General features: G+C 49.6%; 1 protein-coding gene across 3 annotated transcripts; it reads right to left on the reverse strand.

The window, feature by feature from the left end:
* Nucleotides 1-408: 408 nt before the first annotated feature.
* HADHA (hydroxyacyl-CoA dehydrogenase trifunctional multienzyme complex subunit alpha) lies at nt 409-27,486 on the reverse strand. 3 transcript variants are annotated; one of them, XM_052809323.1, is made up of 21 exons: nt 27,367-27,478; nt 24,185-24,226; nt 22,948-22,989; nt 22,789-22,859; nt 21,861-21,994; nt 20,479-20,617; nt 19,331-19,450; nt 19,143-19,245; nt 16,141-16,263; nt 15,351-15,469; nt 14,471-14,527; nt 10,997-11,106; nt 10,571-10,705; nt 9,753-9,924; nt 8,300-8,386; nt 5,776-5,916; nt 4,418-4,486; nt 3,841-4,036; nt 2,821-2,935; nt 2,095-2,240; nt 409-940 (listed from the first exon to the last, which is right to left on the reverse strand). In XM_052809323.1, exons 1-21 carry the CDS (start codon nt 27,452-27,454, stop codon nt 795-797), a joined length of 2,355 nt encoding a protein of 784 aa, XP_052665283.1. In that variant the 5' UTR covers nt 27,455-27,478; the 3' UTR covers nt 409-794. The 3 variants fall into 3 exon arrangements, with proteins under 3 accessions (XP_052665283.1, XP_052665286.1, XP_052665284.1); XM_052809326.1 differs by lacking the exon at nt 27,367-27,478 and adding an exon at nt 25,644-25,698; XM_052809324.1 differs by lacking the exon at nt 24,185-24,226 and having other exon boundaries at nt 27,367-27,486.
* Between the last annotated feature and the right edge of the window lie 97 nt (nt 27,487-27,583).

Raw genomic sequence — 27,583 nt, forward strand, 5'->3', positions numbered from 1 at the left:
GAGGAGGCCAGGCCAGCTCTGAAATCACTGACAGGTGCTCAGAGATTTAAAGCCTTTTAGTTTAAACTGAGCTCTCCCCACGGGGGACCCTTCTGGCCTTTGGCTGCTTGATTTGCAATTACAGGCGGGTCCATCTGCCAGGATAACCCCGGCAGCAGCGCTCGGGGCCAGACAAAAGAGCCAGAGGCTCCTCACAGACCCTGATTGATGGCAGAGGTGACAGAGCCGGTCTTTGTTCCGCACTGCCGCCATCCCCTGCCATTCCCCACCCTCTGGCAACCGCCAGCAGCCCCTTTGTGGGGCTTTCAGCCGGCAAGCACGGAGAGGACCCCAGAGGATTGCCTGAATGCTTTATTTCCGACTCGAGCTGTTCCCTTCCTCGGCGCCGAGAGGCTGCTGCCCCAGAGAGAGTCCAAACCTAGGAGACGGGGATTTATTTTGTTGGAGGTTTACGGAAAGGCAGGCCCTCAGGGCCAGCTGCATGCTGGATGGTGCCTGCCAGACCCGGAGCTTTGGAGGTTGCGGCATGGAGGTGGACGCAGAAGAAATTCTCTCTTCCAGCAAGGAGCCACCAGGCCCGCGCTGGCAGGGGACGGATGTGCCCAACACAGAGTAGCTGATAAGGCACTTGAAATGACTAGAAGCCATGAGGCAATCTGCCACCCCCTTCCTTCCTTCCCTGCCTCCCCCGGGTGCTTTGCAGATTAACCTACAGAGAATGGGGTGTCGCTGGAGAGCCGGTGGCCCCCGCTCGAGCTGTCGGTGTGTTGCGGTCAGGCAGCGTCGGGCCACGCTCACTGGTGGAATTTCTTGCTTGGGCTGTTGGCGTAGTCCAGCAGCAGCTGGCACGGCGTGAACTGGCTGCCGTAGACGGCCTCGTACTTCCGCAGCTTGTCCACCAGCTGCTTGGCTCCGTAGGAGTCTGCGTACCTGAAGGGACCTGCCGGGGACAGGGGGACACATCTGTGCCAAGGAAGCAAGAAGCACCAAGGTGCCTGGAAGGGCGAGAGCACTGGATTCGGCCGATCCATCCTTCTCCAAGAGACTCCCAGTCTCTCGGCAGGGCAACAAAAGACCCAGCTCCCTGCCCGCCCACCTGCGCTGAGCAGAGGCAGACTGGCACAAGCTGGGGCACAGATAATTGGGACTGCTCCCTTAGTCTGAGCTTGCCTCAAGGAGGGAAAGTGCTAGGTACTCGGCAGAAGCACTACGTCATGCCCAAGAGCCCTTAGTATCCTTCAGCTGGGACCCAAACCTCAGCTCATGCTTCGTCCACTGCCCAGGCCATGGCCACAGCCACCCAGGTTGCAGATGGGTCTGGGAAAACTTTGCCGGTGCTCTTGGCTAATAACTTGGCCTGAAAAGTGCTGTGCGCCATGGCTGAGGCTAATCAGCTCAGCTTCATCTGTGCCACGTGCGGGCACGGGGGGGAACAGTGGGTCTTCGGGCACCATTTCTCAACTCTGTGTGCAGCATGAGACCAGGTTTCCAGAAGTGCTGCAAGATGCCTGCCTGACCACCCAGACAAGTAGCAGTAGCAAGAGATGAGATACCAGAGCCTCATTCTTCACCAAGCACCATATGGCTGCACAAAAGCAAGCTAGGGATTTCTTAAAAATGTAGGGCATTTGCAAGTCTGTCATCCCACCTACACCCCCATAACTATCAGGCATGGTAAGAGCTCGCTCTTTGAAGTTCTCATGGAAAGTGCTGATGAGGCTGGGGCCAGCATGGCTCTGCCTTCTTATTCAAAACCAAAGAGATGGCAAATGACTTGGTTAGAGTCCCTCAATCCTCACCAGCCCAGCTCTGTGAAACAGCTGTACCAGCAGAGGAACTCCACTGGGTCCTGGCAGAAACATCTCACAGCAGCTCTCAGGCTCACTGCCACCTCTCATGGGGTGGGAATGCTGGAGCAACCTCTGGTTCAGGCTTTATATGGGAGAAGGACACTCAGGCTTGTCAGACTGCAGCTCAAACCTGGCCTTAACAGCTGACTTACCTCTGGTGGCTAGAGCCCAGTAGGCAAGCCCACCACAAAGCTTGCAAGCCAAGCCATGCAGCCTAGCCCAAGCCCCAGCTGAGCCCACTTACCTCCCAGGCATGGTGGGAAGCCCAAGCCGAACACAGCACCAATATCTCCCTCCACAGGGTTGCTGAGGATCCCTTCCTGCAGGCACATGGCTGCCTCATTCACAAACCTCGTCACCAAGCGCATCTGGATGTCCTCATCAGTGCAGCTGCAAGGAAAGAGTCAGTAAGGGCTGTGCAGGTAACACAGCAGCTGGATGGAGGAGCACGTGAAGCCAGCACAGACTGGGGACAGGGCCAGGCCTGGGGTAAGGGAGAGAACCGTTTCTCACTGAGACTGTCCCTATCTGCATGAGGATAAGGACTAAGTTCCGTGATGTGTCCTGAAGCAGGCACATAAGAATGGCAAAGGCTCCATCAGGCCAGATGGGAACTGCTCGAGATGTTTCAGGGCCAGGCTGTACAACAGGTCCAACGCCAGGAAGGTCACGGCACCAACCCGCCTGCCTTGGCAAGCCCCACCACAGGAAATCTCTCTGCAAAGGTGCCCAAGCAAATGCTGATAAATTCAAGGATGCCCCGTTCCTGCTAGCACAGGCTCTCCACAGCCACCAGTCTGCCCCCCTACACACCAGCTGGGAACAGCCAAATGCCATCTGGAGTGACTCCGTGTTCAGCAACCTCTCCAGTGCTCCCTGGTGCAGCCCTCCTGCTGCTGCTCAGAGGCCGGAGAAGCAGCTGGGGTGAGAGCCAGCCCACACCACTGCTCGGGCATGCACAGCTACTTACACTTCAGGTTTGGCTGGCACTTTGAACCGTGCCAAGATCTCATCCATGCCAGAATTCAAGCTCCTGTTCTTCACCCCCTCCTGGTAAACATAAAAGCCCTTCCCTGCCTTGCGACCTGCCAGGGATAAAAAGAGACAGTCACATCCTGCCACGCGTCCTGTTTGCTCGTGACACCTTCGTCTCTGATCTCCTTGTGACTCCTGCTTCTCTTAGCACAAGCAGATCCTCTCGGCACAGGCAGTGTCTCTGCACTTCAGAACGAGCCTGTTTGCTGCCTCACCAAGGACACAGGGAAGGGGGCCCACGTCCAGCTGACTCCTTGGCAAGATGTTGCCACTGTGCCAGGCACTAATGCCTTCACTAGATCCAGAGCACAGTCAAATAACGCCACCGTTTCCGTGGCTACAGCTGTAAAAAGACACAGTCCTTGTGCACTCCCACTTGGGAGCAAGGTACAGAGATGACAAGATCTCCTGAGTAACCCTTGCTGCCAGGGGTCTGGTCACAGCAAGGGTCACTGGAGGGTAAGAGCTGTCATGGCCCAAGTGCAGGTCCCACTGATGGACGCTGCTCTGTCCTGGTGTGCTCAGAGGCACAGCTGCCTCTGGCACCCAGTGCCACAGCTTCTACCATGTGGACAGAGATGTAATTTTTCCTTGCTCAGAGCTTCTAAAGCTCAGCTCAGGGCTCGTTTCACTTGAGAACATTTATTTCCAGCCACTTGCTCTCCATGTCCCAGAGCACTCGTGCAGATTTCACAAAGGGCCACACAGAGGTTCGTGAGATCTTGCCTGCTGCCTTTGCTGTGGGCAGCATCTGTGCCTGCTGCTGCCATTTCTGCAAAGGAAGGTCTGGCTACAGCCAAAGGTCTGCCCAGGGTACAGCTGGGAGGGATTCCCAACCCATTCCCAGGGCTGTTCTCTGACTGCCCTCACCTGAGGCACAAGAGGCTGATGGATGCTAGTACTCTTTCTTCAACAAAGGGGAAACTTGTTCGATTAAAACAGCCTAGCATCTCACCTAAGAAGCCTTTTTCCACCATTAGCTTGAACAACTCGATGCTGCCTCCTCCAAAGCGCTCGCCAAAGGCCTTGCCAAGGTCCTCAGCCACATGCGTGGCCACATCCACACCCACCTCGTCGATCAGCGTGGCAGCACCCACGGGAAAGCCGAAGGCTGTAGAGATGGCATCTATTTTCTTTGGGTCAATGCCCTCCTGCAGGAATGGAAGGGGAAGCGATGATCTCTCTGGGTGAGGGTCCTGGAAACCCAGTCTGGGGGGCAGAAAGCCCTTGCTCATCTGGGGCCACAGACTGTGACCAGCACCATTAGCTGTTTGATTACGGATAGGAGCAGTGTAATCGTGCTTGCAGCACTCCTGACTCTCCCCTGGTGCTGTGTGGGGAGGAAAGAGCCCCATCACTGCCTGCACCAGGTCTCATCAGCCCACAGCTGGCTGGGGACAACCACGGGCACTGGGGCCAGTTACCCACCTCCCTTTTTGGCCAGGATTGGGGTCAGCCTGATCGAGGGCAAGAAAGAAGCAGACTTTACATGACCTATTTGGTGGATGTGCGGTAGCCGACAGGATACACACCTGGAGAACTCGGACCACTTCTGCCAGCATCGGCCCTAGGCACCTGGTGGTGTAGAAGCCAGGCCCGTCCTAGGGAAGAGAAGCACAGCAGGAAGGTAGGTGAGTACAAACTGCAGGAACATGTCCTCTCTCAGCAGCACAAGAACTGCATTTCACAGCCTGGGCTGTAGTTCAAGCACTGACGTGCAGGGCACACACTGAACTCCATTTCTAGCAGTATGTTATCGACTGCTAGAGTAGTTTTTTCCTGTAGGGCTCAGCAGTGTTCGAAGACTTCCATGAACTTACTCCCTGGAAGTTCCCACCAGAGTGTTTTTACTTGAAACAGTGCCTGGAGGTCCCAAGCAGGCTGCAGAAGTCCCCTTGCTTCACCAAGCCCAACAGGCTGACAGGGGAAAGGATGCTCAACGCAAGTGAAACCAGTTGTTTCACCTCTGATATTGCTCGCAAAGTCAGGAAACAACACATTAGCTGCAAACTGCCATTCAGGGAAGCATGTGATGAGGTTAGATGAGGGGATGAGGGTTAGAGAAGCAGCACTGTATCTCCACTGGCCTCCAGAGATGCCTGGAGCACTTTTAGACAAGCCAGTTTTCCCAGCACTACAGGAAAGACCTGCTCAGCATTGCTGGCAGCCTCACGCATCAGTGAAAAGACCAATCCAAAAATACACTCAAACTGCCCTAAGCCTACTGGTGAACCTCCCACACAGCTGAAACAGCATCACTGATGCTGTCTACCATGGAGCATGAGACCAGCTCCATTTGGAGGGCTGTGTGTTCAACAGCAGCCGTCAGCCTAACAAACCACTCAAAGCCCATGGCTTTTCTGAGGCTCTGCTGCCTCCTCCTAGAGACCACAGCAGTTTGTTCTCAACTGCTGCCTTGCTGTGCTCAGCCTTCTCCCTCTGCTTGGTATACCTCTTCCCCTACACTTGCATGTGTATTTCTGCCCCCTTTCACACAAGATTTAAATCCAGAAAGAGGAGGGTTACTGCTCATTGACCCTCTGTCCTTGCAGCTTGCCAGGGAACAGAGCTGGTGAGAGTCCTGCCCAGACTCTGCTCCATCTCAGATGTCACTACAGACTTGAGCCTCCTGGAAGCTGTGTGGAGCAGGACTGCCAGCTCCTCGTGCTGGCCTGTCAGACTGTTCCTGTGCCTTCTGGCCTTCCATGGCTGCTCCAACAGATACTTGAGGGATCAGCTGGGCATCTGCCCTCTTCTAACCTCCATTTTTACTTCTCAGCATGAGTAGCTAATGCCAGTGTATTCACAGCCATGTTTCAGCCTCCTCTCAGTGCACAAGCCTGCCCTTTCATTTATTAACCCAGCTCATATTTGGGCAGTGTTCCCTCACCTTTACAACGATGACGATCTTGCCCTGTTTGAGGCCAACAGCAACAGCAGAAGCAGCAGTGTCCTGGGATGTTTTGTCTGTGGTGATGATTTCCAGCAGCTGCATTCTGTCAACAGGGGAGAAGTAGTGCATCCCAATCACCTAGGCAGAAGGAAGAGCTCAGGGTTAAGCAGGGTTAGACAGATTTGGCTCCCAGAGTAACCTGCTGGGCAAGTCAAGTGCCCAACTGCAGAGGGAAGCAGGCCAGCATGGGCTGCAGGACCCACCACCACAGTGCACTATGCATTCAGCCACACTGTATCCCTCTCTGATGGGAATGCTCTCCAATTCCCTTTCTCTCCTTGGCTTTCCCAAGGACATAGCACATGCTCCACAGCTCTTGGCTCAGTGAGGATTTAGGTATAACGCTTACAGGACCAAGAGAGGTGCTCAGCTCTCTCTGTACTTGTTAATAGTCTGGCAGCTAAACCTGTCTGGGAATCTTAGCCGAGGTCAGTCTGCAGGTGAATTACAGGCACTGCGTGATCTGCAGGTACTATCTGAGGTGGCAGGGCAGCCACACGCCTGGGTGGTGCATCTTCTGGACTATGAGAGTGGAACAGCAGCCAGAGAGACAGATGTTGAGTGGAGTCCATGTTCTCCTTGTGAATGTTTTGGTTTGGGTTTTTTTTTTTTTTGTGATAAAGTGACTCTAAGGACAAGAAGGCATGTTTCCAGAAACTAATTACAGAGGTAAGCGCAGCTTTCCTCTGGAAACAGCATTTAAATGGAGATTATTCAGCTGCGTGCCTCACTTTCTTAACATGACCATGTAATCAGCATGTCACCTTCACGTCTCCTGGAAGCTACGCTTGGCACTCAGATCTAAGTCAGAGGCACCTTGCAGGAGAGTTGCAGACTGCAAAACTAATTAAATACACTAATTAGTTAACTGGTTTCCTATCAGTTTCCCCATAAAGAGCCATTACACAGGCAATTTATACAGCAAGACGATGTTACTTCCACGTCTGAACAATTAAGACTCAGTTTGCATTTCCGATGCAACCAAGGTCTGACAGCAAATGAGGAAGAGGCTCACGAAGGTCACAGGAACCTCCAACAGGTGGGACACACATTGTTACTCTATGGACTTTAGAATAGAATATTTCAGTTGGAAGGGACCTACAATGATCATCTAGTCCAACTTTGCAGATGTCCACAGAACTTCTGCAGGGAAGTCAAATAGCAGAGGCAATGCACTGCCCTTGGCAGGCTTGAGACCCTTGTAGGAGTTCAGGAAATCAGCCAAGGGTACCTTTGCTTTTGCATTTGTATAGCACTTCCCAACTGAGCTCTAGAGCTTCCCCCTCCTTCTGCCAAAGTTACTCCTGCCTCCCCGTCCCACCTGTTTTAGAGAGGGAGATGGGTTTATCTCACAGGAGAACTGCTTGCCCCTTCCTTCATTTTCTGCAGCCCCAGGTAGGCAAAGCAGATTCCTCAAATGATGGGAAAGTGTTTTCCCCTTTTTCTGTCAAGGCTGCCCTAGACCAAAGCTTAGCCCTCAGGAGGTGACTCCACCTGGTCATGCAGATCCCTCATGCTACTTCAGATGCTGCGGTGTCATGTCTGGTCTCTTGCTGCTGCTCCCTGAAAAGCGCAGGTCTCCTGTAGGGCCTGTGTCACCTGCTAGCGTGAGGCTGGCAGATCTATCACAGGTACCCTTGGCAGTCACGGATGGCAATGAAAAACAGCATGCAGCTGTCTCCCTCCCAATCCAGCGCATTCACACCCCTCAGAAGGTAACTCCACCAAGCACGTCCCTCAGGGCAGGCTGCTCCACATGAAGCAATGTTCCTGCTCAGCTGTGCTTGCCTGGGCTAAGGGACGAGGACGCAGCTACCTCATATGCTGTTTAGACTTCAAGCAAAGGGATGAAGAATTCCTCTGCTCCAAACCTCTGCCACAAGCTGCTATATTGCTCTTGGTATCCTGTTCACGTGGATCATTTGGAGCCAGAGAGAAAAATCCCACCATCCCTTCAGGAGCTGATCCCATGGCTGACCAAGGCTTCAGTTTCAGCACCTCTGAGTTCAGCTTCCAGCCACTGACCTTTCTTCCCTTTTTATTGCTAGGTGAGTGCCTTCTCCTTGAGAAGGCATTTTCCTGTCATGGCAAGTTGCTCCTATGTCTAATCAGTTTATCAAAATGACTGAAGTCTTCCTGGCTGGAATTCTCTCAGCTCAAGCCCTTCCATAGCTTCTCTGCCCCTCTGCGTGCATTGATGTTTCCTGAAGCGCTCTCACCTCCCTGCTGCACATTGCCTTGCCAACATCACACTGGAGGTGAGTCTACCTTCATCCCCCTCCTACCTGTCCAAAGATCACAAGCTCTTTGTTCAAAGCTCGCACTGGGGACAAAGGGTGAGCTGTTTCATGTTCTGAGGAGGAAGCAGAAGATGCCAGCGCTCACCTATAGCAAAGCCAGTTTGCCTCTAACAGACATCTCAGCACAGACTTATAGCAGGCACATGGCACTGCGTACTCACCTTCTCTGGCCTCTTGCTAACAGCAGCAATTTGGCTGATCGGGAGGGCAGATGTGTTACTGGCGAAGATACAGTGAGCAGGGATCACCTGTGGCAGGGGGTGAAAGAGACAGTGTAAATGACAGGGTCCACAGCCAGATCCAAAGCGTCATGGGCAGAACCCTGAGAAAACAGCACCAGCACCTGGTAACCCTCACAAACAAGGCAAACCCAGTTTTCTGTCAGGGCAGATGGCATTAGAAACTAATTCTAAAGCAGCAGCCCAAGTCATAGAATCACAGAACGGTTTGGGTTGGAAGGGACCTTAAACATCATCTAGTTCCAACCCCCGTGCCACGGGCAGGGACACCTTCCACTAGACCAGGTTGCTCAAGGACCCATCCAACCTGGCCTTGAACAATTGCAGGAATGGAGCATCCACAGCCTCTCTGGACAACCTGTGCCAGTGTCTCACCACCCCCATAGTGAAGAACATCTTCCTTACATCTAATCTAAATCTCCCCTCCTTTAGTTTAAATTCATTACCCCTTGTCCTATCGCTACAAGGCCTGCTAAAAAGTCTGTCCTCGTCTTTCTTGTAGGCCCCCTTTAAGTATTGCAAGGCTGCAATAAGGTCTCCCCGGAGCCTTCTCTTCTCCAGGCTGAACAACCCCAACTCTCTCAGCCTGTCCTCATAGCAGAGGTGTTCCAGCCCTCAGATCATCTTCGTGGCCTCCTCTGGACCTGCTCCAACAGCTCCATGTCTTTCTTATGTTGGGGACCCCAGCGCTGGACGCAGGACTCCAGGTGGGGTCTCACCCGATGGGAGCAGAGGGGCAGAATCCCCTCCCTTGACTTGCTGGCCACGCTGCTTTTGATGCGGCCCAGGATACGGTTGGCTTTCTGGGCTGCGAGGGCACATGGCAGGGTCATGTTGAGCTTCTCAGATCTGAATTCCCCTGAACAATCCCCAGGTCTGCAATATTAGTCTCAGAGCCCCCATGTTTCTGCCAGACCATTGGAAGTACAGTAGACACTGCAGGGAGGGACTTCAGAAAGGTGCACAGACCAGCTCCTTTACCATACAGTTATTTCCCCAAGTGTGCTCTTTAACAGAAAAGAGCAGTGACAGCAAGCTAGAGATAGTAAGTAAAGAACTGTAAGTTGTGGAGATACCAAAAGACATTACTTGCCATATCAATGTTTTTTTGGAGCAGCTCCCAGGAGTCAGGGAATGTCAGAACTGCCCCATTCTGCTAAGAACTAGTGACTCTTTACTGAACAGTGAATATTGTTAGTGAACAGGAAGGCTGCCCTTGACACTCACCCACACACTGACATCAATAACTTGCACCAAAGCACCAAAGTGCAGCACAAAGGAGATGTGACAAATCCAGCAGCACAAGACAGGACACCCTGAGTCTCCACCATACAGGGGCCATATCTAGCACAAGCTGCTCAGAACTGATACTCACAGCCTCCACTTCCTTCAGCACTTTGTGCTTGATGTTAATGTCCTCGAACACAGCCTCAATCACCATGTCTGCCTTCTCAAAGCCCTTGTAGTCCAGCTGGCCCGTCAGGTTGCTGAGAATGGAGTCCCGCTCAAACGATGTCAAACTCTTCTTCTTCACCTTGCTGTTCAGCCTAGGGAAGGACAGCTCTGTCACAGCTCCTGAGCAGGCCGGCCCAGACTGCTGGAGGTACACCACAACACCAAGGGCACCCCTCCCTCCCTCCTGCAGCTGGGACCCAAAACACTATCTCCATTCCAGCAGGCCTGTCACTCCTGGCCCCTCCTCCCATCTAGAAAAAGGAAAGCCATGCTCAGACAACTCAGCTGGTGCATTAGTCTGAAGCTCAATTGCTGACATTCCTGAGGATGCACAGCTGAGCACTATTACTGCTGGACCAGGAGAACAGGGGAAAGAAATCCAGCTTTTCAGAAGTCTGACCCAATGCCTCCCCTGATATGGGCCTCTATGCAGCCAGGACTACTCCCTCCCCGCTTAATTCTATAAGCTACTGCTAAATCTAAAAGCTAAAGCAATCACCCATTAGGCCATCTACCTACCTAAGGAACTAAGACTGAATACCCTAGGCCTATTTCATAGCAATACCCCAGCACACTGCATAGGGCAACCTTAAAAGAAAGCATTTCTGTGACATCTGATGGTAGAAGACTCCAAAGGAAGAGAGGTGTCAGGAGTTCCTGACTGCTTGAAAGCAGAGGAGTATTTTGACTAAAGGCAGCCCCATCCCATCCAGAGCAAATTCCTTTTAACTCACATACCCCTTGAAGACCTGCTGCTGTCCTCTGTCCAAGCCTTGCTGTGCTGTGTCCTTCAGAATGGTCTTCAGTCCCTTATCCACTGACACCTGTGCGATCCCAGCTCCCATGAGCCCTGCTCCCAGCACTGCCAGAGTCCTGCACAGAAAAGGACCAGGGGACACATTCAAAGCTAGAAATAGCTGAATTTCCATTGCTGCTGTCAGACTTGCACAGATCCTGTCCACCCAGGCACTATTTTTAGTGAGGTCATGCAAGAAGATTTCACTGGTGGGTGAGACCTCCAAACTGCAGAGGATTAGCCTCTGGAGGCTGGAAATCTCTCTGCTCTGCTACACTGCTTTTCAGGACTCTAGGCCACTCGGTCCCAAGAGCCTTCTAGCAGAGGTCCTCCAACTGCTCCTTCAGGCATCCTACGCTTGCACTTACTTGACCTCTCGCTGAGGTGTTCCGAACTTGTTCTTCTTGCAGTGCACCTGCCCATGGTAAAGTCCAATCAGCGCCTTGGCTTCCTTAGTCACGGCAAGTTGACCAAAGCTCTGGAAGAAAGGGAAGAGGGAAGCAGGGAGTTTAGCATTTAACAGCTGTCTCGCTTCCAGCGCGCACACATCAAAAACATGGCAAGGGGAGAGCACAGCCACCTGTCTAACTGCACAGACTGGTAACCTGGTTAGAAAAGGAAGAACAGACAGGGTATACGTATCCTCTGCCCAGAGGCACCTTCTGTACTAAGCACAGCCCACTTTGCACCACCGCCTCCCATATGGGCTGCCAGAAAGCAGTAGGAAACTGCTTGTTCAATGTCCTTTCTCATAAACAATATAATTAAAGCATCTGACAGAATGTGTACCTCTAACACTGGTGTCTGGAGGGGCAGGGGTTCTGCCAGGGAACAAGAGCAGCCGCAGTATTTCCACATCCATCTTCTTCCTATCCACTGAATCATTCACAGCTCATTTCCACCCATCCAGCACAGCTTTGGGAAGAGCATTCCCTGGCAGTTCGCTGGCATGATGGCAAGCCAGAGGAGACCTGGCTGCTGCGGCCAGGCAGCAGCTACAGGGTCCTATGAAATCAATGCAGGAGCCACTTCTACTTCCCCAGTGGCAGGACTGTATTTCACTGACATGGGACCCTTTCTCCCCCATGTGCATCCTGCACTAGCTGGGGCCATTGCCCCAGGGGCTTTCAGGTGAAAGGGCCCTGCCCTCAGGCTTTGAGAAAAAAAATCTTTAAACAGGCCAATTTTCACTGACAGCAGTCACCTGATACTATTTTTGGAGGATCACAGACAGGCAACAAAATCAAAGGCCTGTATAACCTCCCAGCACTCAGCATGAAACAGGAAAGTAGTCAGGAAGACAAAAGACAGCGTAAGGCGACAGAAAACTAATGTTGCCTGAGCCAAGTCAGCTAAGGAAAGCTGCCAATGCAATGTAGTTTAGAGCAGGCTGTATCTTCCTTCACCACTGTCCTGTGAGTTAAAGGCTTGTTAAAATATCAGTAACACAAAGCCTGGAAGAGAATCTGCAAGTCTCCTTGGAAAGAGGGAGGCATTAAAAAAAAGACACGACACTGACACTTATTCTTTAGAGGGTTCTGGGAAGATCTCCATCCTGCTGCTATTCTCAGGAAAACACATTCATTCTTTTCTGTAAGGAACAGAGTATCCCAAGCCTTTTATTCAGCACCAGACCCAACGTGGGTGGAATGCATAACCAGAACAGATGGGGTATACCCAGGAGGTCACTGTTAAGGTAGGAGGCAGACAGCTACATCTCAGACCAGCACCTTGTCAGCAGAAGACAACAAAAGGAGCTACTAAGCACAGCAGGAAAAAGACTGCAGGATGTGACAGATAGCAGCGTGAGAAGCTGGTAAAAGTTACAGATAGTACTGCGGGGGACAGATGGATTTCACCGGTGGGTAAGGGGCAGCGATGTGAGAGATGACCCAAATGCAGAGATAACCAGATGGGAGTGTGGTGGATCTTCTGGGGAGTTAGGTCTTGCAGAGCCAGCAGCGCCCAGATAATCACACCAGTGACACTGTGCACAGCCAGAATTACCTCTTCAGTACCAGAAATCACAAATTTGAGTACAGATGTAGCAAAATGGGGACCAGTGAGGAAAAACTAATTGGGGGCAGGTTGTTTATTAAGGCAGAGACAAGGGCAGAGAAAGGGAAGGATTGAGATGGCTGAGAATGAACAAGCATGGGAAACCAAAGACTCTGTGTGTGTGTGTGGGGAATAAAAGGGTCATGCATAAGCAAGCCACTGGTGAGTACGCTTGCCTGCTCAAGCCCTGGACCTGCCCACCACAGTCTGTCCTGCCTCCATATTAAACTCTATTCCTATTTTCCTGAGCATGTCACTAACAAACCTCAAGGAGGTTTGTGCATACCTACATCTCTGCAATATCTGCTCAGCCTCACCACTGGCTGGACCTACAAAGGGGAATAGCAGCAAGCAGAACAAGAGGTGAAGTCTTCTGGACCTTAAAATGCAAAAGACTTGACTACCCTTAGCAGTCATTATTGGTGCTACACTCAACTGACGTGCCAGGCAACTAAAGAATTGAACGGAAAGGAAGAATGAAATAGAGGCTCATTTCACAGAATCACTGAATAGTTGAGGTTGGAAGTGACCTGTGGAGATTGACTTGCTGCACCCCATTGCTCAAAGCAGGATCAACCAGAGCAGGCTGCTTAGGACTTTGTCTGGTTGGGTTTTGAGTATTGCCACAGAGGGAGACTCCACAATCTCTTTGGGAAACCTGTTCCAGTGTTCAATCACCTTTACAGTAAAAAGGTTGGTTTGCATATTTAAGTGGAATTTCCCATTTCAGTTTGTGCCCATTACCTCTTATCTGCCACTGGATACCGCTGGGAAGAGTGTAGCTATGCCTTCTTTACTGCTTCCTACCAGGTATTTATACACATTAATAAGATCCCCCCAAGCCTTCTCTCTTCCAGTCCCAGGTCTCCCAGCCTCTCCTTGTGTGCCAAATGCTCCAGGCCTTTAATCATCCTTGTGGCCCTTCGTTGGACTCTCCCCAGCCAGCTGGCCACCAGCCTGAACTAGTGCACAGGGTTATTCCTCCCCAGGGGCAGCACTTGGCATTTCCCTTTGCTGAACTTCATGAGGTTCCTGGCAGCCCAGTTCTCTGGTCTGTTGAGGTCCCCCTGAACGGCTAGTACTAGCCAGTATGCTGACTGGAGTGTCTACTAAATAAGTAAGTTTGACCAAGGGATAAGGAGAGAGAGAAGTCCTGTTCTGGGTGAGAAATCACTACTGAAAAAAACTACCTAATTTTCAGAAGTACCGAAAATTATCAATGGGTGAAAAGGGACCAGAACAAAGTACCTGGACTAGAAAACAGCAAAACAAGAGTAATTGAGAATCAACACCCTGAACAAAGATGATGGTGAAAAAAGGTGACAGAGTAAACAGAACACTGGTAAAAATGAAAGTTAATTCTTGGAGGAAATTACTTGTTTGCACCAAATTGCCTGGAAACACTGATGAGACTGACAGCAGAATACCCACTCCTCTGGGTTATCTGTCTTGTGTGACAATCAGAAAAAACAAACAGTGCCCAGACACACAGAGAAATCAAAGTCCTGTTATGTGAAACCTAGATCAGTGAACTGTCTGGTTATTCCCCACTCAAAAAGACAACACAGACAGGAATGAGAAAAGGCACATTTTCACAGATGAAGAACCTTGACAAACAGTTCAAGATAGACCTTTTTCATAGCCCCACTGCCAGAAGAAGGGCCAGGGAGCAAGACACCAGTTTGAGCGGCCTGTGACGAGTATTATCCTTTTTGTGTGGTTAAATACAAATCCCCCCAGACTCCATAATTTACTGATTACTACCAGGGATCTGATCTCCTTACCTGGGATTCAATGAGGTATCCAGCGTCATGCCCCTGATCAAGACCAGTCTTTACAACCTAGTCAAAGAACAAGAAAGATATGCCACTGTTAAGTCATGTCTGCCAACAATTACTTATTTAGCTGCACCTCCTGTTTTCACAAGTAACCCCTCCCCAATATTCAAGGCACACTTCAGACTCTCTGGGTCCTGTCCATGCTGTTCAAAGCAGAGCTATGAATCACCTTGTCCTTCTAGCACTGAATAGCTACAACGGCAAGGAGTTTCCATCCGGTTAATTTTTTTTACACATACCTTGTGGTTTCAGTAACTGTTTTTATTAGGACTGTGCTCCTGTAATGTCACTGCTCTCAGAGGGGGGCATTCACAGGTTTTAGAGAGGTCTTGGCAACAACTTAAATAGTGAAAAGTAATTTTAAGCCATGGACAGTGTCTGTAAGTAATACAATACCTGTGTAACTCAGGGGACTAACTTTTAAAGTATTGTGTGGTTAGTGCTATGAAAACAGCAACTTATACTTTCCTAGCTTTGAACAGGTTCACCCAACTCTTTAGAAACTGTATAGGAAACCTGGAAAAACCAGCTGAAAGTTTCATGGACAAAGCATTCCAGCTAAGCCTTCCCTCAAATGGGATTCTTGATCTACCCCTTACTGGTACCAGTACCACATAAATTGGTGATCATATTCTGGGAAGCTATTCTGAATTTTACCGTGCTTGCTCAAAACACCACACAGTTCGCACTCATCAAGACTGATCTTCTGTGAATATCAGGATGTATGGCTTGACTCAGGAAGGAACCACCGTCCCTCTGTCTGCTGCCATGTTATCCCACAGATCCACCTTCACTGTAGTTTCTTGGGCCTTGCAGGGGGGGTTACCTCAATGATCTTTAGTGGAGCAGGGTAGAGTCCTTTGGTTTGCTTCTGAACTTTGTTCTCCACTGTCTTGTAGACTTGCCGCCTCACAAATGGAAGAGCCATAGCATAGTCTGTTATCTCTGCAAGATGGGACAAAACATGTCTCAGCACAGCGCTATATGCACAATCAGTCTTTAAACGATTAACCTGAAAGTTAAAGAGTATAGATGTGAATGTTGCATATCTGCAATAGAAATATGCACCTGAAACTCAGCCACAGGTAGCATGGTCTGCTCAGAAGGGTTTCTATGGGTTGTTCCACAGACAAGTCTCATTTAGGGCTAACACAACTGGTGACAGACTGAGCTCTGTGGAGTAGAACTCATACAGAGATGTCATCATTTCTGGGCTCTCCCAACTGCATAAGGGTGCTGCTAAAGAGGATTAGTACAGAGCAGACCCATGTGCCTCTTCCCACTTGATTACACAAGCTTGGTACAGAACTTGCTACTAAAGCTTTGAAGATGGATAGTCCTCTGGAGGCAGCTGCTGCTCTCTTCCTGAGGCCTGACTCCCTTCTAGTACACTTTAGGAGCTACCATGTGCAGCTCTGGCAACACCACTTGAAGATCAGATCTGCAGAGCAATGTTTTCTCTTCCAATCCACCTGGCTCAAGAGATGATTACAACATGAAATAACTTTGTTTTGAAAATGGAATTAAGTAGGAGCATGAACACATCCCTGAGAAGCAAAGCTGGATTATACTCACTACAGTCCCTTGGGATTTGGCCATGATACCCACAGACTTACTCTGTATTAGCCCTTTCGATCTTTTGGCAGACACAGTCCTGTTGGCTAGTCCTCTGGCAAAGCCAATCGCTACCTCCTCCAAGTACTCAATTGTTCGTGCTTCCGGAGCCTTCATACCTGGCCCTGTGAATAAAAAAAGAAGTCTTGAGGAAACGCAGCAGAAGTTATCACTGACGGATGATGATGTAGAAAAGCAAGGATGAGACAGCAGCATGATGTTCCTTTGAATTGCTACCACTCTATTCCCCCCAGCCTGTTTGGCTTTTCTTGATTATGAACAATGATGGAAAGGCTCAACAGGCAAACTACATGAAGGCCCCAAGGCATTTAATATCCATGGCATTATACAGACATGCCAAAATGCCAACTCCCAATGGGAGCAAAGAGCAGTATGCCACTTAAACATCAACACTACTTTCACGAAACCATGGAATAGCTTTGGTTGGAAGGGGACATGGAAGGCCATCCGGTCTGACCTGCTGCTCAAAGCAGGGCCAAGTTTAAAGTTAAATCCAACTCTGGAATTAGATCAGGTTGCTCAGGGACATGTTCTGCCAGTACAGGAGGATAGAGTATGGGGCTGAAAAGGCAGTTGTGTAAAGCTGCTAGAGGCAAACACAATGAGTCATTAATGAAAGAGCAATGCCCAGCAATTCTGCACAGGGACACCAGCTAAAGGTGCAGCCTTGGGCTGCCTCTGAACTAGCAGAACAAACCTGATGAGGTTACAACTCTGTATACTTGCAGCTGGGCAACCTCATTAACCTTCACTGTAAGCTGCTCCAACCACACCCAGATGCTGCAGAGAGTCCTCAGAGCTAAGAATACACCAGAGCAGACAAGTACTCCCTGACACAGGACACAGTTAAAGAACAAAACCAAAACCCCTCCCCTCTTTCACCTCCCAGTCCTCTCTCCCTCCACCAACAGCTGAGGTCTTCAACTCTAAGGTTTCCCCTCTCTTCACATAAAATCCTGAGAGTGTGTACTCAGCAGACCCCACATGCTGCTGCCTGCTGGCGGGTCTCTCAGCAAGCAGCAAATAAAGGAGGACGTACATTTTGACCAGATCATGAAAGCTGTTAGGAAGTCTCACTCATGCCCTGGCAGTATGTCAGAGCCAGTCTAGGGGAAAACAGTCCAAACAAAACAACATATTTCATTTTACAGGCAGCACAGAAAACTTAACCCAGAGCTGCTGCATAATCTACACTTCAGCAATGCCCAGCAGATTTTAGAGAATTTATTGGAAATTTGAGAGCATTTGGGATTTCTGAGCTCAAACCTTACCAGCTTCCAAATTCTCTTCTCAACACTTCAAGGAAATATGTCTGAGACCTGCAACTTTAGTGGCCTGATGTGATACAAGACGTGAATACCTGATTTCCCCTTTCCATTAGTTTGGGTGTTCAACACCAACAAGCGCTGGACTTTGATATTACAGCTGAAGAAAAGAGCTGTTTATTTAAGTCTGAGCTATAAGAACTATGCAGGCAAGGTGGTCAAACCGACATAGGTGGGTTTACTTGCAGTAACATCTCAACATTTTGTAGTGTCCTAACCCAGGAGCTACAGGCTGTCGACTCGCATCTGCTTTCTTGTATAAAAGGCACATGCCAGAATTAGATCTGGGCACAGTAGTAAATACATCAAGAGGATGCTGTAGAGCTCCCTACTGAAGGAGAACTGATTGCACCCCATGAAATTGCCTCCTGATTAATGCTGTCTCCCTCCTTCAAAGCTTTCTACAATCAGTTAAAGCATCATCCCAGTTAAAGCTGCTTTCCCCCAGACATTGAGAATGAAAATGAGAATACTCAGCAGAAAGCCTTCTGGCACTGGCTGCTATTTGAATGAACAAGGAATGCCTCTAATGCTTGCATATAATTTGTTTTTTGTGTTCTTCCTACGTGCTTATCTGGTCTGAGCTAGGATTCCAAACAGCTCTTCAGAAAGTTCAGGTTTCCTTTAAGCAAGCCAGTGTAATCATTGGTATAAAAAGCCACATTTGCTGGCTCTTAAAAGCCAATTCACATTTAAGCAAGTATACAGTGGTAAAGTTTATTCAGGCAGTTTTAACTCAGGCCTGAGTACCAGCAATCCATTTTATAAGTGAGAACACAGCTAAGGATATCTCACCCAGCTGAACACTAGCATGTGAGACAGAACAGACACAGGGCCTTCCCCTGCGTTTCTCGGGGTAGGCACCAGCACCTTTTCTTTTTATTTTATTTTATTTTATTCAGATTCAGGAGCTAAGGGCCACCAGGGTATTCTGGCCATGCTCTGCCTGGGGAAACCAAACTCAGCACAGTGCAACTGCGTGGCAGTACCAGCTGACACAGTGGTTTCCATTCTAACTCCTGGCTGCAGCTGCTCAGAGCTTTCAGGAGGCTGTGGAGGGTTTGCTCCTCCATTTTGTCACCTTCCAGGAAACCCCCCCTAGTGAAGGAAGAGCAGAAGCAAATTCACTAGCCCACTCAGCACTTGGAAGTGCAATCTGGTCTGCAGTTTGCAAGGAATTTCTCCATCCAACTGAAAGTCAGTTGGCAATTCAGAGCACCTAAGCCATGGGGGTTGGCTTCTTCACAAGATCTTGTCACAGAGATTAACATCTGCAGGCTGCATAAATGTAGACATCGGTCATCCATTCTCCTTTCATTATGGGTTGTAATCTGTCCCTCTGACATGATAAATGAAGAATGCAGGTTCTTATCTGTATAATTAGCTTATGCAAGAGAGCCAACAGGCCTGCCCTCTATGCTAACCTTTCCCTATTCACTTAGCTTTAGCAGGAGCCTGACATTTCAAGGTCCCCGTGCACATGCCTCTAAGGCGGGAATGGAGATTGCACTGCAGAGCATAGTAAGGACCTTGCAGTCCATATGCTTTGCCCCCACTAGACTGCTGGCTGCATCAATGGCTTCTCCACCCATTTCAGTAAGGTGGAGAGGTTAATTGACAGGCAGAAGATCAAGAAATTGAGAGGCATCATGTCTGACCTAGAGGGTCCACCAGCTGGTCAACCAGACCCATCTTCTTTGCTCTGTCAGCACGGATGTTCCTTCCAGTCAGCATCATATCAAAGGCAGCAGGAAGTCCCACCTGGAAGGGCAGAAAGGGGATTTCAGAATGGGAGCACACCATGCAGCAGAAGAGGCTATTGAGAGAAGATCTTCCTCTTACTTACCATCTTTGGCAGCCTCTGAGTAGCCCCTGCCCCCGGCAGGAGACCCAGTAACACTTCAGGTGTTCCCAAGATTGTTTTCTTGTCCTTTGTTGCTATTCTGTAGTGACAGGCAATGGCAACCTTAAAAAGGAAGAGAAAACTAAAGCTTTCCCCGTGAAAGACCACAGAGGAACTGGGCATCCATCACAAAGGTCTCTTCTACATACTGCCTCAGCTTTCCTCCCGACTCTACCCCAATTCCCTAATTCAACTGTCCAGATTCCCGCTGTGCTCACTGATGGCTTCTTCCAGCAAGAGAAGCGCACACAGGCAGATGATGGCAAGCAGCTATGACATGAACATGAAACTACCAAACAGAGCCAAGCTATTTTTAAGTCTCATCTAGACCATCAAGGGTTAAATTCATTCACTACACTGAGAGCATGGTCCCATTTACAGATCAGCCATGATACTTGGTTCATCACTGGATCACCAAGTTCAGATCTGTGTCACCACAGTGCTTGTAAAAAGCTGCGACTGCTTGAGAAATCGGTACGCAACTGAAGAGACTCCATTCCCACAAGGTTATTCTGTTTTAGTAACAACTTTGCTCCAGGAATTACCACAGAGACTTTTCAGTTCACAAAACTCTAGATGGAGATTACGAAGCAAGTACTGCACCCAGCCAAAGTGGCAAGTGACAGAGCACAGTACGCAGGCCAGGGTGGAGCCTGGCCAGGTTCCCCACACTCATCCCTCTCACAACAACCTTTTAAAGAACAGAAGTTGCTGGGATACGAGACTCACTTCATCTGAAAAGCAGCAATTTCCAGCCTGGACTCTGCCAGCAGCATTTATCCAGATCCAATGCCTGCCGGAAACAGCCGGTTTTCCCTGGGACGCTCTCATCTAAATATTAGCCCGGCCCACACAAATTCATATTTGATTAGCTCTCTTTCAACAGAAGCAGAAAAACTAGCATGGCAGAGCCCTGAAGCACAACCAAGCCATTAACTTGCCACAAACTCATTTGAATGGATGTAATGAACCCATGTCAGGTCTCAAATCCTTCTCACAGCAAGTAGTCCTGCAGGCATCGTTTGGATAGTTTAGAGAACCAGCGCTGTCAACTCCCACTCCTGCTTGTCAGACCCAGAATTGTTCAATACCTCCAGTCCTCCTCCCAGGCAGGAGCCACTGATGGCAGCAACTACGGGCTTTGGAGACTGCTCAATTTTTTCTAACATCTTCTGTCCTTCCTGAGAGAGCTGAGTCACTTCCTGAGAAGTCTTGCAGGCTTCAATCATGCTGCAGTGAGGCAGAAAGGCTGATCAGAATTGGAAAAGCACTGAGAAAACAGCAGTAAAATGAGAGTGCTTCAATGAGTTTGTTCCTCTTTTTCCCACAAAGCTCCAGTGGCTGACAGACAGGCAAGACCTATTTAGTCCCCCAGTCTTAGATTAACAGACAACACAGGAAGACTACTAAATTCAGTGGGTTAAGTCACTGCATGCTGACACTGGGCTGCGCCTGCAGGCAGTGAATGAGTTTCCTTGTGTCAGAGCTTTGAAAGCCTTTGGGGGAGAGGAGGAAGGGTCATAGGAAGCCTCAAAGCACTTGCCAGGAAGGGTGGAGGGGAGAGCCCAGCACCACTTTTTAGAGGAGCAGATGGCCAGTGCTCTGATGTTGCACTCCGCCAATTAGAGACTCCCTGTGCCAATTATTCTCATGGAGGCTAGCAGCATTTGCCAGGCAGGTGCAATTCAGGAGGCTCGTAGTGTTGAGACCAGCAGACACCTCTTAAAACACAGCCTGTCATTTTGCGCTGCTTATCAGCTCTAGCTACTGCCTCCTTCCCACCACAACATACATCAAGTCTCTGCCCCTGAATAAGGCCAGCCAAAAAGGTAATAAGGTTTTGAAGGGTCTGTTTGTAATTTACCTTCTTTCCTCAGAGCCTTCTGGCTTTTAATGTCCTTAAACAACTATTCTGTCCTGCCCAGTGTCAGGACTAGGAGCCAATGGCACGCCGGGTCCCAGTGAGAGCACCCACATGGGTTGTCCCACACCCTGCAAAAGTTAGCCACGCTGAATTGCCTGGGAGGCCGCTGAGATGCTCCACGCGGCAGAGTGCCAAATCCTGCCTAATCAAGGGGCCACATTGGCAGACTGCCAGGCACTCAAACCCAGCTTAAATGAAGTCCTGCATGTAAATTATCTGCTCTTGTTATGTCCCAGACCAAAGGACAATGCTCACTTCGGAGCCAGGATGGGTTTCCTTGGCTGCACCCCAGCACGCAGGAAGGAGCGACCAAGTGTTACAGCCAAATGGGGTTTAGTGACTTGCCATGTTCCTCTTTATCAAGGTCCTAACTTCATTTGAGCACGTTAGGCATCCCGTGCACAGGATTTCATTCCCTCCCCTGGCTCACCCCTGGGGAGATGTCAGTGACAAACTGCTCAGACTTCACAGAGCACCAGACCACTGGCCCTGGATGTGGAACTTCAGGGAAAGCTCCATCAGCATAACATCTAACGTCCCCATACTTACTCAATATCTGCTCCAGCAATGAAAGAGCCTGGTTTTGAAGAGATGAGGACAGCACTTTTGACAGCTTCATTGGCCCAGATCTCATTCATTACATCAGTAAACTCTGAGCTCAATTGTCTGGATAGAGTGTTCACCTAAAGGCAGCAAATAAGCATTGTAAATAAGGAGCTCAAGAGACAGTGGAGTTTAACCTCTGATTAAGTATGGGACTCAACCATCATATCATCAGAAAACTTGCACAGAAGACAGACTGACAACAAAAAGCCAAAGCCAATAGTAGGTCTAAATAGATTTTCCAAGCCAGTAGGAGCTGCAGATCTACAACTTTTCAAGATTTGCTTTCTGGAAAAAAAAGGACTAGACCATCCAGGAATTTGCCCAACAGCCAGACCATTGCTTGGCACAATTATAACGCTTCTGGGGCCCTCAAACTGAGCTCAGATTTGCTATGAAAGTTAGTTCATCCTGTGTCATAATATAGTGAGGAAAAAAAACTCGAAGATGAAACCCCGCAGCAGGTCATCAAGTAATCTATAACTAAGAAGTTCCTCCTTAACGTCACCAACAGTGGGTCTGTAACCTCAAACACAGATTTTATGAGCTTCTAAGCTGTTTTTTGCTATATAATGGACACTCTCGTTAAATGTCTCGAATCCAAGAATTTAATAAGATTTAGTGGTATCTTGTGCCAGTGAGAGAGACAAGTTAGCTTAGTACACACAAAATATTTCCATGAGGCATTTTCAGATGTCTCATTCAACACCCAAACACTCATTTTCCTATTTCTACTTTGCTTGCAACTTTGAAAAGTTGCAGGTTAGGAAAGTTCTTAGTCTTAAATTAGACTTTTCAATGCCTTCTCCGTATGACTGCTATTCCTGCCATTTCCACTGATATGCCTATTAACCACAGCCAGCTAAACCAGTACCTTTGAATTTGGTGTGTTGAAGCGTACAACTGCAACATCTCCTTTGATATCACAGCTAACGTGGGTTCTAGCTGGAAACAAACAGAAACATGTTATCAGCTTATGCTCAGTGGATTTTAAGAAAGAAAACAAACTCACATAAAAAAGCTTTACACTTACTCTGAAGAGCAGTGGAGGTGGAGATATTACGGCGAGCATAACCTAAAGAAAAGATGTTGCAGATGTTAAAGGAATTCTCAGTAGTCTCAGCTTAACTCTCCTTTATTAATGCATCCTCCCATCTCCCCTCAACTGCCAAGTACAGCATTTTGAAAAATCCTGAGTATGAGCCAGTTCCTTCTCTTACAGCTTGACCTGTGCCACCACCAGAGTTCAGTAGATTCCACACTATTGAAGTGACCTTCACAGCATAGACTCCACAGCGCAGCTTCCAACACCAGCAATGCCAAACTGAGAGCAAAAAAAAAAAAAAAAACCAAAACAAAGCCTTCTTCCCAAAGAGCTGACAAGAGATGAAGCAGGTGGCACACAGGGGTTCTTTGCCTTTAGTATGCACAGTTCAACACTTCTTCACGTGCTAAACCAGAGACCTTCCTGCACTTTGGAGAGTTTCAAGCCGCAAGTTAACTTCTCTGCAAATCAAACAACTGCCCTAGAATGCTTCTGCAAAAACACACTCTTGGGCCAGTGAATGGTGCCACCCCAAGTATACTCCACAGATCTCAGGGTATACATCTGGTGAGCCACAAAAAGAACACACAAAGTATTTATTCTCACCTCCATCTATCAACAAAATACTTGATCCATCTCTACTAATTACACATGGAAGCACCTAGGCAAACTTGTCTTATTTCAAAGCACTCTGAAAGCTCACACCACGGTATGAACAAGTTCTGTCCACAAGTGAAATGCCACTTTTCTGACTCATAAATCCCAGATCTCCTTTTTCTGCTGAGAAATTGTATTTGGCCCGATGATCTCTCAGTACATGAATGAATCTCAGTTCCATTCAAGCGACCTTAATCTTGACCGAGAGGATCCTCTAACACAGATCTAGGCTGAAGCCCTGCCAAAGCTGCTTTAAGTCTGAAATCTAGTAAAAGTGTTACTTCTTGAGCACCATATGCACATCTACCAACTGGAACACAGCCATTTAGCTAGGGAAGGTTTACTGCTCAACGCTGGTAAAATGTTCAGGAATGAAACATTCCCATTCCCAGCAGCAAAAAAGGCACCAAATCCAGTACAGGGAAAACAACCTTAAAACCTCAGCCTGCACCTCACTGACAGGTGCTTCCCCCTCCCCACAGCCCCGTGACACGGGCTTAGGGCCGGAGCTCCGCTGCACTTTGGCCCTCTTTCCACCTTGTCTCCGGTGCTGGCAGTAGGGACTGACCTTTGTGCTCCATTCCCCGAGCCCAGGATACACGGTGCGACGCTGTGGGGATGGAAATTCAGCGTCAGTCTGTCCCGGCAAACAGGTTTGTGTGTGCGTGCATGTCTCATGTGCCCGTAATACCATTTTATAAACAAAGAGTGAACTGGTTTCCACTCCAAAGCTACTTTAAAGTATTTTTGGACTAGGACAATACCCAGATTGTGATTGCTGTAGCGAACATTAATTTCCCTAAACTTTTGCACGCGAAAGTCAGGTACTCCTGAAAATAAGCACCAACATTCATTTCCCACAAAAACTGAGTGCGGTCTGACAACAATTTCTCTGCTGATAGGTGCTCCTGAGCAGAATATGATGCACTTTTAACAGCAGCATTTTAACCCAATAAAAGCCCCGCAGCTCCACTACTTTAAAAAGAAGGCAAGGACTGAATTATCTTACTGAATCCATTCACTTCAATCCTGTATTGCTGCACATAGCTAGGCACAGCAGGAAGGAGATTTAGACCAAACAAATCTCAGCTGCAAGGAAAGTGACAACGTTTTCCTTCCACACCCTCAGCCAGGCATCTGCTAAGGCTGGGATGCAGGAAGGTGAGCAGCACATCACTCCCAACTCTTACCAAAAGCAAAGCACTGACTATGTAGTAAAAACTACATTGCAGGCGAAACACGCAATCTCAATTAAAAATAAAAAGTGAATGGATTGATTAACTTTTTGCTCTTTCTATGGTCTAACATGCTTTTCTTTTTCATGTCAGTTTCCAAACAGACTGCTTCCATGAAAACCTTAAACCTTGAATTCCGCGTTGCCTTTCAGTTCTAGCAAAACAAAAGATATGAAGTAGGGGAAAAAAAAATAATCAAGGGCACAACCGAACAAATCTCACTACGTTTTAACATAAACTCTTTCAGGAAAGATACTGTCATTAGAGTAACAGCTGCTTAATATTTGAGTGAGGTTTCTTTAGCCTGAGAGTATTTTATTTTAGAGCCCAGAATACTTGTGGAAAACATGTCTAAAACATGTCTAAAACTAAAAGCACATTTACTTGGTCACAGTCACAGCACATCTGCTTTAGGCATTGATTCATTCAGCACTACAACGGCAACTTGCCAAGATTGGAGCCAGAAAAGTCCCCCTTCAAAATGCTGCAGGAAGCAGCAGCAGCAGTAGGCCAGATGTACGCTTCCGCCATTCAAGAATTAAAAGCCTTGAATATCGATTCCTTTCTCACTATTTCACTCACTCCAATTAAAAGAGCATCTAGAGACAGGGACGCCAATGCTTCAGACAGTTACTCTCAGGACTTTGTCAAGAACGTGGATGCAGCAGAGAATGGGAAACACCCCTTTCACACAGTGCAGCTGGGACCTGTTTCTTCCCACTTTCTCTTTTCTCTGTTACTTCCTTGGCTGCTTCCCTGTCCAGCACTTCCCCTTCCCACCCCTCCACTCACCCGGCCGTGGCATGCCACTTGAAGTGGGAACAGCATCCATGGATGGTTCCAGAGAAAAGCCTTCTTGCAGTCCTGGACCAAGGCAAGCACCAGCAGAGCGAACCAGCTGAAGCTCAGGACAACTGCCCACACTTTCAGCCTGTACGTGTGAGCTGATGGCACAGAGCGCTGAACAGCGAGCCGTAAGACAGGAAGATTTTGACAAACTGAGCTTTCCTATCCCCTCTGGGAACCTGCTAGCACACGGTATGTGGCTCAGCAGGTACGGCCAGCTCTTGAGCTCACACTGTCTTCTGCCTGCTTGCTACCTTTTGCATGCTTTTTGACCTGCCCTGGCAAGGTTTGCATCCAATTTAACAAACACTTTGTTACGGCAGAACAACACTGTTAATTACAGTGAGCGACAGTGTCCTCATAGCACCTCCAGGACTGTTTGTGATGAACAATTTTGCCAGTTACAAAAAGAAGTCCAACCAACGACAGCCAGAGCACTTGCTGGAGTTCTGCTCGTTATCCATTGCAGCACCCTGGTCCTGGAGTAACTGGCTCACGTACGATCTTACTCCAGCACTGCATGTAAGACAGGTATTAGGTTTAAACGAAACGCTGCTAGATTTCAGGTCAACATTGATACCAGACCCTGAGGCTCTTCAAAGAGCAGAAATCAGAACCAGTTTCCAATGCCTCTGAGCCTTGGCCTTCAGCCTTCCTAGGGGCACCTGGTGACTCCTTGCTTTGGTCACTCTGAAAGGAAGCACAACGATCCAGGACTGCAAACAGGGAGGAGAGCGCCAAGGCCCTGCCTGGGTCGGCAGATTGCAAGAGAGCATTAGTCAACAGCTGAGATGCCTGTATACCAAAATAAGGAAAGATTGTGGGGCACCTGGAGACACTAACATGCCTGGGGGCATTCTCCCCACCCACATGGGGACACGGGGATACCCCCTTCCCACAGATACACATGTGTGCTTGGAGGACAGCCCAAGGATCCAGACATCCAAGGACATGGGGACATCCCCCCCGAGGCATGCACACAGGGGCATCGGGGACACACACACGTGTGGGACACAAGGACGCTCTCTCCCTGTGGATCAGTTCAAGTGCAGAGAACGAGACTGCGTGGAGGGTCCATCGTCCCCCCAGTGCAGAATCACAGGGACACCCCCCCCAGAGCCATACCTGGATTCCCAAAACAGGCCCATGTGCAAGGACACAGGGAGCATGCCAAGGCACACGAAGGCCAGCCTGCCTTGGGGACACGCGTGGGAGCATCTCCCCCGTGGGGGCACGCACACACACACTCCCCATGGCCCCCCAGGACACGGAGAGACATGGACCCCTGCCCTGGGGAAACCTCGGGGGGGGGGGGGGGGGAGTTAGGGACACCTCCGTGGCGGCAGCCCCCACCCTACAGACATACCGGGAAAGCCCCCCCACCCCACAGGTACACCAGGAAAGCCCCCCACCCCGTTGTTCACAGACCCCGGGCTGACACCCGAGGCCACACCGCCCAGCGACCCCCTCCGAAACACCCAGCCCCGCCACCCCCCCCAGCATTATCCTCACGCGTGGGCACACCGCCCTCTGCCCCTCACAGCCCCCCTCAGCGACACCCCGTCCCTCACGCCTCCCCCCCCCCCCGCCCCGAGAGAAAGACCGCACCCACTCCCCCCCACCCCGGGGCAGGAGGCAGACAACCGCCGCCCCGGAGTCTCCGTCTCACCCGCGGGCGGTGGGCGGCGGGACGGGCTGTACTTGGCGGCGGCCGTGAAACGCCCCAGGCTGCCGATAGCGCGCACCGCGGCCGCCATCTTGCCTGCTTGCGCGCGAGGTCGAATGAGGGAGAGGCCGCCCGGGGGCTTGGCCGCGCCGTCCCCGCCCCACCCGAGGCTGCCCGCGGCTCTGCCTGTCCTCTCCGCCGCCGCCGTTTTCCGCTCCCC

This window comes from Harpia harpyja, chromosome 15 (assembly GCF_026419915.1).
Source record: "Harpia harpyja isolate bHarHar1 chromosome 15, bHarHar1 primary haplotype, whole genome shotgun sequence".
In the NCBI taxonomy this organism is placed as follows: Eukaryota; Metazoa; Chordata; class Aves; order Accipitriformes; family Accipitridae; genus Harpia; species Harpia harpyja.

Excerpts from the sequence above, each read along its gene's own strand:
- HADHA (XM_052809323.1), bottom strand. The coding sequence starts at position 27,454 with ATGGCGGCCGCGGTGCGCGCTATCGGCAGCCTGGGGCGTTTCACGGCC. Across the intron at positions 22,860-22,947 it reads CACCTCCACTGCTCTTCAGA|CTAGAACCCACGTTAGCTGT; the intron begins GTAAGTGTAAAG and ends GTTTGTTTCCAG. Across the intron at positions 20,618-21,860 it reads ATTGCTGGAGCAGATATTGA|CATGATTGAAGCCTGCAAGA; the intron begins GTAAGTATGGGG and ends GCCTCACTGCAG.